This window comes from Haliaeetus leucocephalus, unplaced genomic scaffold (assembly GCF_000737465.1).
Source record: "Haliaeetus leucocephalus isolate CR32 unplaced genomic scaffold, Haliaeetus_leucocephalus-4.0 Scaffold76, whole genome shotgun sequence".
Classification (NCBI taxonomy): domain Eukaryota; kingdom Metazoa; phylum Chordata; class Aves; order Accipitriformes; family Accipitridae; genus Haliaeetus; species Haliaeetus leucocephalus.
In genome coordinates this window covers 33824-44901 of record NW_010972512.1, presented here as the reverse complement: position 1 = coordinate 44901, position 11078 = coordinate 33824, and the positions used below count along the sequence as shown (strand labels likewise).

The following is an 11078-nucleotide window of genomic DNA, read 5'->3' as shown; positions in this document are numbered from 1 at the left end:
AGCCCCCCGCCCCCTGCCTCCCCCCCCCCCCCCCCCCCCCGAGACGAGGCTGATTACCCCAGCCTGGGAAGCACCTTGGGTCTTCCACCCTGTTGTGGGAGTCCCCAGCTCCCATGGGGGTCCCGCTGTCCCCAGCTCCTTGTCTTGGGGGCTCAGGTTGAATTTAGCCCAAGGGTGGCACCCGGGGACCCACCACCCCTGTGCCAGCTTCGGGGACCCATTGGTGGGTGGGAGGGTGGTACGGCCCGCTCGGGGCTGTCAGCTGCAGATGGTGGCAGCAGGACTTCTCCCCGGCAGTAGATGACAGCCAGGAGAGCCACGTGTTCCCTGGGTAATTGTTTGTTCCTGTCAGCTTGGGTATTTTTGGAGCTTTTCCTTCCTCTGCTCTCCCCTTTCATTTGGGAGGCAGCGGCTGGTGGAGAGCGGTCGGCCCTGGCAGGTGTGTCTGGGGCACGGGCGATCTCCCACGCCGGGGGTCCCTGTGCGGCTCCGAGTACGCTCCATGGGCAGGTCCTGGTACCAAATACTGTAGAATAATAATAATAATAACAACAACAACAACAAAACAACAATAATAATAACAATAATACAGTATATATAATCTAATACATAAATATACATATAATATTATAATAGACAGTGATGCTGGCTGTCCCCACGCAGTCCCCCGGGCTCCCAACCTGGTGACGCTAGGGGATCTTTGGGATCCCAGAGGCTCGTGCCTGGCCTCGAACCAATCCCCCACTTGTGACCCCCCCCATCCCTGAGTGAAGCCGCAGCTCCCAGAGTTCTGTGATTCCCCGGGAACCCAGTTGCCAGTGACGCAGCTGGTGACCTTCCTTTGGGCAAAGAGCCGCCCAACGCGTGACCCTCTCGGCAGCACAGGACAGGCGGCCGAGCCGAAGGATCCCCAATTATTTTCTGAGCAGTGTGCTGAGGCTGAGCCAATGATTTCCCCCTGCCTCAGTTTCCCCAGAGGTACCCCAGAGCCAGGCGGGGGCTGTTTATGCCATGTTGCCTCCTCCAAGCCCCGCCAGGCACATGGAACCGGCAGCAGCCCTGCGGCCTCTCCAGCGCTGGCAGCGGGTGATAAGCGGCTGGCGAGTGGCTCGTCTCTGAAATCAAATTACCTTTGATATCGCCAGGGCTATTTTCATCCCTTCTCGGTCACGTTGGTCCTCCACCCGCTGGCACCCGCGTCATTTAACCGTTCTCCGGGTGCTGTGTCATTCCCTCCCTGCCTGGTCCCCTCCTGTGAGCCCCGAGGACACCCCTCGCCCCCGCCACCCCCTGGCATCGGCAGCGTTGGTACCTGGCTCTGCCCAGCTGCCCGTTTGCCTCCCCATCGCGGGCAGAACCTGGATACCAGTCCCCCCTCCACCTCCTGCTCGCAGCACTGGTGTAAAGCTGGGGGGGTGGGGGGATCAGCCAGAATCGGGGGCGTTAGTTCGCGTGGTGCTGAGCAGGATATGGCCCAGATGCAAGCACCCCCCCGCATGTAATCAGCCAGCTGGGAGGGGTCCCCTATGGGCAGGATGGGAACCAGTCCCTCGGTGCCCCTGGGATGGGGACAGGGCTGGGGCGCAGTGGGGGGTATTTTGGGGCTCCTTGCTACAGTGGAGTTAGGGGAGCATCGCCACCACCCCTGGGGCTGCCATCGGGTGGGGAGGGTTACAGTCCCCCCCGGGTTTCCTGTATGAAATCTGGGTCAGCAGTTTGGGAGACCGTGAGAGCCTTAACCCTGGTGCTGTTGGGCCGGTGCCCCATGGCGGAAGGTTCCCCCAAACCCCACCTTTCCCCCTGGGATGTGTATGGTAACATCGTCTGTTTTCCCAAATGGATCTGAATTCAGAAGTGGGGGGGGCAAGGGGGGTTAAACACCCCCTCGACAGATGAAGGCTGGTCATTTGGGGTTGCAAGTTGTCCCAAAGGGGCAGTTTTTTGCGGGGGGCCTTTGCTCCCCACCGGTGCCCACCTCCAGCTCATGCCTGATACCCCTCCTTCATGCCTGGCACTGGGGACCCCTGATTCCCAGCAGCAGAAGGGATCCCACCGCCCTTCCCCACCTTGCAGCTGGGGGTGGAGGGGGTGGCCAGGTCTGGGGTCCTCCCACCCCCTTGGCATCCTGGTGGGGGTCCCCAGCCCCCTGCACGGGGTTCTCAGGCTGAATCTCTTCTCTCCCTCTCTGTCCCTGCAGTTAAAAAGGCAAAGTTCGATGGGCCCCAAGGTAAGTGGCCCCCCCACCTGCCTGCCCACCCGGGGAGGGGCTGGGGCTCGGGGCTTCACTCTTGGGCTGGTTGGATGTGGCAGGATCAGAGGAAGGGCTGGGGGGTGGCGAGGGGACCCCAGGCTCAGCCTCAGCTCTGGAGGCATCATTTGGGAAGTGGGGGGGGAACACACACAGAGATGGGGGTGCCCTGGACAGGAGGGGGGGGCTCACAGCCAAGCCACCCATGGCAGGGATAGCATCCATCCTGCCTGGCCAACTGGGGCTGGGATGCTGAGGGCAGCGTGGAGGAACCCCACGGGAGGGTGGCAGTGGGGGGTGTCCAGGGAATGGGGGCATGGCTGGGGGGGGGGGGGCACTGGGGGCCACTTCACCCTCCGCTTGCTCCCGCAGAGAAGTTTAACACCTATGTGACACTGAAGGTGCAAAATGTCAAGAGCACAACCATCGCGGTGCGGGGCAACCTGCCCTCCTGGGAGCAGGACTTCATGTTGTGAGTGTCCAGGGGCCACCCCACATCCCCTACCCCTGCTGCTCCCCCCCTACCCCCCCATCCGTGGGAGGTCCCCCACTGCCGATGCTTCCCCTGACCCCAGCCCTGGGGGGCTCACCTGAGTCCTGGGGCCAAGGGGACAGGTAGAGGCTGGGGTGGCCGCAGGGGGCTGCTGGGGAGGGGGGTGACCTGATGCCTCTGCCTGCTCCCCAGTGAGATCAACCGGCTCGACTTGGGCCTGACGGTGGAGGTGTGGAACAAAGGGCTCATCTGGGACACCATGGTGGGGACGGTGTGGATCCCCCTCCGGACCATCCGGCAGTCCAACGAGGTAGGGAGCCAGGCACGTCCATCCCTACACCAGAACCTAAGGGACACGTAGCCACCCCTCCGGCTGGCTGTCCTTCGAGGGGGCGCAGAGCCTTCCCCATCCCTGCTTGGAGAGACCCCCGCTTGGGGCCAGATCCTGTCTGCATGGGGTTGTGAGACCGGGGAAGGGGAGTGCCTGGCAGCTCTTCTCACCCCCATTTCTGCCCTGCAGGAGGGCCCTGGGGAATGGCTCACGCTCGACTCCCAGGTCATCATGACCGACAACGAGATTTCGGGCACCAAGGACCCCACTTTCCACCGTATCCTCCTTGACACCCGCTTCGAGCTGCCGCTGGGTGGGTACCATCCCTGGGCACCCCAGGACCGGGGTGCATCCTTCCTTGTCCCCAGCCCCAGGGATGCTCATGAACCTCAGGGCTGGGGCTCAGGTCTGATCCTGTAGCCCCAAAAGCTGGGGGGCTGTTTTGGGGGGAGGGGTCTGTGCATCAATCAGGGTCTTTGCCCTTGCAGATATCCCTGAGGAGGAGGCCAGGTATTGGGCCAAGAAGCTGGAGCAGCTCAATGCCATGCGGGACCAGGACGATGTAAGTCAGTGCAGAGTCAGGCCCGGGGCGAGGGCTGGGCAGCAAGCAGCAGTGCTGCGAGCAGGCAGCCCTCACCAGCCTGTCTCTCCCCAGTATGCCTTCCAGGAGGAGCAGGAAAAGCCTCTGCCCGTTCACAGCTCCCAGTGCTGTAAGTGCTGCCCTGTCCCTGCTGCGCAGCAGGACCCCCCCACTGCACCGTCCCCCCAGCTCCCCACATTGGGGATGCGCAGGAGTGGGGTCCGTGCCTGCCTTGGGGTGCTGGACCCCAACCCAAGTGGGGCTCAACCTCACCCCACACCCTGTCCCCATCCCTGTTCCCATCCTCCCTCCCGTGTCTGCTGGTGTTTCTTTGCTGTCTCCCTGCCCCACAGTGTGGGAGCCCTCCCGTGGGGCTGAGTCGTAGTGGACAGGGGTGTGGGGGGACATGGCAATGGCGGGGGGGTAAGGACTGTCTCCCGGGGAGCCTGGGCAAGGGGCAGCAAGGCTGGCGAGAGGCTTGCTCAGTGAGGGCAATGGCAGAGGTATCTGGGGGATTTGAGGTGGCAGCTTGGTTTGTCCCAACCCGTGCCTCAGTTTCCCCTTCTGTAATCACACTAGGGCCATGCACACCCTGGCACTGTCCCAAGCACAGCTCAGTGCCTCTGTGCCCAGCCCCAGGCCCTGTCCCCTGTGCAGTTCAGTGCCACCATGCCCAGCCATAGCACTGTCCCCAGCCTGGGTCAGTGTCACCGTGCCCAGCCCCAGGCACTGCCCCCAGCATGGCTTGCTGTCACCATGCCCAGGCCCGGGCACTGCCCCCAGTGCACTTCACTGCCACCATGCCCATCCCTAGGCCCCATCCCATCTTGCTGCTGCCTTGCCCAGCCCCAGTCCCTGTCCCCAGCATGGCTCAGTGACAGTGTGCCCCATCTCAGGGCACCGTCCCCAGCCCAGCTCTGTGCCACCATGCCTGGGAGATACTGGTTCTTCCTAGCCAGCTCATGCTGCTGCCCTGGAGCTGCCTCCATCCTTATTGTCTCTGCCCCTTTTTTTTGTAGGCAACTGGAATTATTTTGGCTGGGGAGAACAGCAGAGTAAGTATCCTGTTGCCTCCTCTCCTCCCAGCCTGGCGGTCCCCGGCGCATCCCCCTTTGCCATGCCATAGCCTGGCCCAGGGCTCAGGGGACCTGGAGCTCTGGTCCAGCCTATGGCCTCGCGCTGTGGCTCTGCGCTGGGTGAGGATGGAGGCACCAAGCACCCTGTCTTGGGCAGGGCTGTCCCCACAGGCTGGTGGGGACATGGCACCGTGAGGCTCTGTGCCCTCGGGGTGCCCTGGTGCAATGAGCAGCTCAGGCTTTGCCTCTGTGGTGGGATATCAGTGGGGCAGAGGGAGGGTCCCTGCACCCTGTCCTCCTCTTCCCCGCTTCTGTATATCCCATTTCCCCCCTCTGCCCTCCCCTCCTCCCTCAAAACCCCTTTCTGCAGAAGGGAACACGTGTAGCTTGACCCTTACCCCTTCCTGGGTCTGTCTCCCCAGCACAGTCCCACAGCAGTGGGGACAGAGTGGTGGCAGTAGCGGGGCTGTGCCGGGCACGGGGCAGATTTGTGGCATCCCTGGCTGCAACAGCCGTGCGGCTGTCCCCTGTCCCACTCACCGCGGCCCCTTGCAGATGATGACCCTGACAGCACGGTGGATGACCGGGACAGCGATTACCGCAGCGAGACCAGCAACAGCATCCCACCGCCGTACTACACCACCTCCCAGCCCAATGCCTCCGTCCACCAGTACCCCATGAGGCACCAGCAGCAGAGCTCCCGCGACTCCTACACCGACTCCATGCAGAGCTACGAGATGGACTACTCAGACCAGCGTCCCATCAGGTAGTGTCGGCGCAGCCAGCTCCCCCCCGGGACCTGCTCTCTCAATCCCCCTCAACAGGTGGCAGAGGCCAGCGGGTCCCCGGGGTGGCACCAGGGACGGTGCTCTGGGTGACAGAGGCATGCTGAGGCGAGGAAGAGGGGAATGGTGCTGGCCCCAAGCCTTTCCTTCTCACTGGAAAGTTTTCAAGCTCTTTTGAGTCACCACCCTCCTCTGTCCTCACCGGGCTTCAGGACCCGCAAGCCCCAGCTGTCCTTGCTGGGAGCTGAGCTAGTGGGCTGTGGCCTGGCTGGGGATGCAGACGTGGCTTTAGGCAGAGCCACAGGCGGGGACGCCTGCCCGGCGCTTTGTCCCCGTGGTCGCAGCATGGCCCAGTTCCTCGCCAGCGTCCAGCCCAAGGTGCCAGCGCCGTCCACCAGGACAGAGCCTCCCTGCCAGCATCCCCACGGCGGCAGGGGATGCCGGGGCGCGGCGGGTGGTGGCGGCGGCGGCACCTGGAACCTTGCTGATCATCTTCCTCTCCTCCCCGGCAGACGCTATGGTAGCGTAGACTCTGCCGCAAACGGACGCAGCGACGCTGAGTCCGCTTCCGAGTCGAGCAGGCGGACCAGCCGCCAGCCTTCCCTTGAGAGCAGGCGGTCCCTAGACCTATCGGATAGGTGGGTCGCTACCTCGTCGCGTGCCGTGTGCCGTCGCAGAGTGCTGTGGTCGGTCCTTGCAGCCGTGGTGAGGCCAACACCAGTCCCGGCAAGGGTGGCCTCGTGCCGCCGCAGGGTGCCCCTCTCCCCGCCCCGGACTGCTTTGCAGAGGAGCAGCACTGGGATGCTCTGGGCGTCTCTTGGCCCCGTGGCATCCCTTCCTGCTGCTGCACCCCAGTTCATAGGGGCGATGCCCCAGTATCCTGATCCCGCTCGCCGGCACAGCGACCATCTGGCAGCACTGCCTTCCTGTTCCCTGTCGTGCCAGCGGGTGTGGGAGCTGGGGCCTCGGGGACTCAAATGCCACCCTCTGTTTCTGGTCACCTCCCAGGGAGCACCTGGCTGGGCAAAAGCCTTGCGCAGTGTTTTGGGACCCTCGTGATGTGCCAAGGGCCCCTGTCCCAGCTCTGGCCGGGATCAGGCCGGGGAGGTGAGGGGTTTCCAGGCATGAGCCGTGTCTCCTGCACTCCTGTGCCCCAAGTCCCCTTTCCCAAGGTACCTGGACGATGCCAGTACCCCTCCCTGCTGGGGCCAGCCTGGGCAATCCCCCAGCACCCTCCTCCCTGTGGTGTCCCTGGCTCCCCACTGCCTGGCCCAGCCGCTCTGGGCCCAGGGCTCTGCCCATCCCGAACCCTTGTCCCCTTGTCCCCTTGCCCACCCCTGAGCCCTGGCTGCCGGTGCTGGAGACGTGGTGTCGGCCTCTTCCTAGGCATGTCCCTGTCCTGTCTGCATGTTTGCTTATGTGAGCCTCTCCCCATGGAGCCCCGCGGCCACCCCGTCCCCGGCAGCCTCCTTGGACGCAGGGAGCCCTCTGCGCCGCTGGCAAGAAGAGTGGAGAGGGGACCCCTGGGTAGAGATGATGTGGTTAAGGAGAGTGATGGAATTGACGGGGTGTCCTTGGAGAGGGGGTGCCTGGGAGGTCTACAGGGAGCGCTGGGATCTCAGGGTAGAGGCTGGGTGACAGATCTGTGGGTTGGGGGCAGGACAGGGTGTCTGGCAGAAGCAGGAGGCAGGATCTGGCTGGGGGTGCTGCCTGGCTGCTCTTTGCCCCCACCCCTGGCAGGGGAGAACCAAGGGGACAGACACCATCCCCCATGTCCCCACGCTCAGCCCAGGCACGGGCAGGAAGGTCAGACCCCTGAGAGTGCCCCAGCCTGGGGGACTAGTCCCAGTCCGTGGAGTCTCCTGGGTCCATGCCTTCGACTCTCAGGACGAGGAGCCCGCTGCTCACCTCGGGCTGTGTCCCACGTGGAGCCACGCATCCTCCCACCCGCGGTGCAGGGACCCCGGGGCTCTGGCTGGGGCGGCACGGGGCAGGCGAGGCTGCAGCACAGACTCACGGGAGCCCCTGTTCTTGTCTCCCCTCGGCCCCGCAGCCCCACGGGGAGCAGCCGCTACGCCTCGTCGGCCGAGCTGAGCCAGGGCAGCTCCCAGCTGAGCGAGGACTTCGAGAACGAGAGCCTGCGGGACTCGGAGCTGGATGAGCGGGACGGCGATTCCTACCACTCCTGCCACAGCTCTGTCAGCTACCGCAAGGACTCGCCCCGCTGGGAGGAGGAGGACGATGACCTCTATCTGGAGGAGGAGGAAGAGGAGGAGGAAGAGTTCAATGAGGACTACAGTGAGAACGAGGAAGGCTACCCCAAGGAGGAGGAGGAGGACCTGCGGGAGCAGGGCACCTACGAAACCCCGGAGCGTGATGCCTACCCCCCACCGCAGAAATCCCCTGGGCAGCAGCAGCAACAGGTCCCGCAGCAGCAGCAACAGGTCCCGCAGCAGCAGCAGCAACCCCAGCTGGTCCCACAGCTGAAGCCGCAGCAGCAGGAAAGGAAGGAGGAGAGGAAAGAGGAGAAGAAGGAGGAAAAGGACACTTCTGCACCCCAGGAAACCCCGGAGGCCCTCCAGGCCCAGCAGGGAGTGGATGAAGCTCCCCTACAAGAGGCAGCCCCCGAGCCCGAGCCCCTGAAACCGGCTGAGAGGTAGGAGGGAGATGTTGATCTGTAGCCTCCTTGGGATGGCACTGTGCTTGGTGACACTGAGGATGTTCTGGAGGTGGCCCGGGGTTGGTGTTGGTGCTGTGGTGCCAAGGGGCATCGCCAGGGACCTTCTGGGGTGTCTGGGGCTTTTCCAGGTGCCTGAGGCATTGAGGTGGGGGAAGCCCACCTTGTGCCACCCAGGCAAGGGTCAGCCCCCTCGGGCATGCTGCCCTGGTCCAGCCACCAGTGTCACGCTAAGCAGGGGCAGAGCTCAAGGCATTTGAGATCCTGCCAGGGCTACCAGGGGTGCAGGTTTATAACCTGGGACAAACGTGGGGATGGAGGAAGTGGGGACTTGGCGCTGCGATTCCTCTCCTCTGGCTCAAGCTATTGACCCCCTGGATGGAGGGATACCCTGGAGCTTGGCACAGTCAGAGGAAGAAATTTCCTTCACAGGAGTCAATCCTCTCCCTAGGCCACTGGTAAAAGCTCGTCTGTGGCCTCCTGTGCTGTACAGATGAATTATTTGGTGTCCAGGTTCCTGGTACAGCATATGAATAATTCATATATCGGTCTCTGCCTTTAATTATTGAACGTGTCCATTTTTACATGGTTCGGTGAGCGCCACCGCTCTGCGCAGAGGGGAAGCGTGATAGGCTTTTTTGGTCTTTTATTTAGTTTAAATTATAGACCAGAGTTGGGGAAATCTCTAATTTAAAAGAATGTGTAAGGAGCATTTTTTAAAAAAATACATATTTAGGCTTAAGGGCTGGCCAGAGTCCTGGCAAAGGCGGCCTTAGTTCATGTCTGCCTGCGGTGCCTGTTCTCCGGACAGGGGGTCTGGGAGGTCCCACGCTGGGCACTGGGGACCATGGATTAGTGCTGGGAACCACAGGTTAACACTGAGGACCCCAGATTAGTACTGGGGACCCCAGATTAGTGCTGGGGACCACATGTTAGCACAGGCAAGGCCCCACAGGGCCGGTTTGTCTCCTGAGCATCCCATGGCCTCATCCGAGCCCAGTCCTGGGCGCCCATCTCCAGTGTCACGTCACACCAGGCTCTCCAGGAGGCTGGTATGTTTGGAGGATTTATTTTCTTTTTTCTCCATGTCTTGATTTTGCAAGAGAGGAGAAAAAAAACCCAGAACAACCAGCGTGTCCAGGGTGGCAGGTCCCACTGGGCTTGGAGCCACTGGGGTGTTGGGACCTCTTAACCCCAGGAGGTCCCAGCGTGGTGGGAAGTGGCCAGAGGACGTCCTGCTGAGGAGATGAGGGGCGAAGGATGTTTAATCCATGTGCTTGTGTCCCTGGCAGTCCCGTGACCCTTTGCTCCTGGAGGGATTCCCTGTGTCGCTTGGGTGCCCAGGGCAGAGTCTCCCAAGGGAGGGGGAACTCCTGGCTTCTCCCCATCGCTCTGCCTTGACTGTGCTGGCCTTTGCAGCAGGACTTGCTACCTTTTTAGAGTCCTTCCTGGTAGCCAGAGGGGTTTCTTGCCATGGCCACACTGGCTCAAGGCCCATCAGGATCCCTAAATTGCAGCCTCAGCCCTGTGCCGGAGTGTGGGGGCTGACTCCCCACTCCCTGGTGCCGTGCTGGGAGGTGAGCAAGGTGTGTGTGCTTGCAGGGAGCAGGCAGAGGTGGAGGTGCAGGACCCCAAAGCACGAGCCAAAGCCAACTGGCTGAGAGCCTTCAACAAAGTCTGCATGCAGCTGCAGGAGGTGAGCAACTCTGCGGCTGCCCGCCGCCAGGTCCCAGCGCCGGCCGCGTGCTGGGCTGGGGGCACAGCCCCTTCCCACGCCTGGGCATCTTCCGCTCCCCGATCCCATGGACGTCCCACACCTTGAGGGCAGTGGGCACCTGGGGCCCCCCCAAGAGTGGTGGCCCTGCAACCCCATTCATGCCAAGTGGGACCACCACGAGGGGCAGGGAGTGCTGAGGACCTTCCCCCGGTGTGTGCTGCATGTGGTGTGCTGGTGCGAGCCCCTCCGCTCTCTCCCCTGTATTGAGTTGACAATTTTTTGTTCTGTTTTTAGACTCCATCCTCCATCTTTTCTTTTTGTTTTGGCTCTGGACTCGCCCCCTGGGGCTTCGATCCCCCTCCCCACCGCTTCTCTTTTCAGTTGTCCACCACCATGGCCCTTGCATCCGCGTCTCCCCTTCCTGCAGGGAAGGGGTATAGCCTGCCTGCAGGTAAGCATGTCCAACGGGAACGACCCAGCCACGTGTGTGCGTTCCCAGTGTGTGTGTGTGTGTGTGTGTGTGTGCAGGGATTGCCCCATGAGGGAGGTATAATTGGCTCTTTCCTCCCTTCTCCCCAAATAATCTCCTCCTTGCAAGGGAGGTGGCACTGTAGGATGGTCCCTGCACACACCCCATCCCCGGTGTGCTCTGGCTTTTCCCTGTGCTTTGCTCCAACTGGCTGCAGGTCCGTGCAGACCTGCTGAGCCTTTCCAGTGATGCTTCTCCAGTCCCCCAAACCCTGAATTTTTGCACAGTGCAGCCATTCCCACTGCTTTGCCAGCCCCAGCCCCTCTGCTGAAGCCTGCCCACCGCTTGCCCAGCTCAGCCTCTTGAAGATATTTTACTCCCAGTGCAAGCTCTTTGTTGGAAAGAGCCCCAGCGTTTTAGGAACATGCTTTTCTCCACCCACCCTGTAAACCCTTTACATGCTTCCCCAGTGCTGCGGTCGCCGGCTGGGCTCTCAGCTGCCAGCAGCATCGAGCCCTGGGGAGGGCTGCCATGCCCACCGGGGGCTCAGTGCTGTGCCCATGACGGCCGCCCCGTGTCTTGCAGGCCCGCGGGGAAGGCGATGGAGAAGCTAAATCCCTGTGGTTCAAAGGCGGGTGAGTATGTGGGGAAGCCAGTACTTTCTGCCCGCCCCCCCCCCCCCCCCGGGGCCCCGGGGGTCCC

General features: G+C 62.6%; 1 protein-coding gene across 1 annotated transcript in view; it reads left to right on the top strand.

Annotated features, from left to right (window-relative positions):
- UNC13A (unc-13 homolog A (C. elegans)) overlaps positions 1 to 11078 on the top strand; it is a 45920-nt gene that overhangs the window by 12244 nt on the left and 22598 nt on the right. Inside the window, exons 2-13 of the mRNA XM_010581784.1 lie at positions 2198 to 2227; positions 2621 to 2720; positions 2934 to 3051; positions 3262 to 3385; positions 3561 to 3634; positions 3728 to 3782; positions 4672 to 4707; positions 5284 to 5494; positions 7567 to 7936; positions 8096 to 8169; positions 9793 to 9886; positions 10962 to 11011. Coding sequence (XP_010580086.1) covers positions 2198 to 2227; positions 2621 to 2720; positions 2934 to 3051; positions 3262 to 3385; positions 3561 to 3634; positions 3728 to 3782; positions 4672 to 4707; positions 5284 to 5494; positions 7567 to 7936; positions 8096 to 8169; positions 9793 to 9886; positions 10962 to 11011 — 1336 coding nt within the window. The remainder of the gene's footprint in view (positions 1 to 2197; positions 2228 to 2620; positions 2721 to 2933; positions 3052 to 3261; positions 3386 to 3560; positions 3635 to 3727; positions 3783 to 4671; positions 4708 to 5283; positions 5495 to 7566; positions 7937 to 8095; positions 8170 to 9792; positions 9887 to 10961; positions 11012 to 11078) is intronic.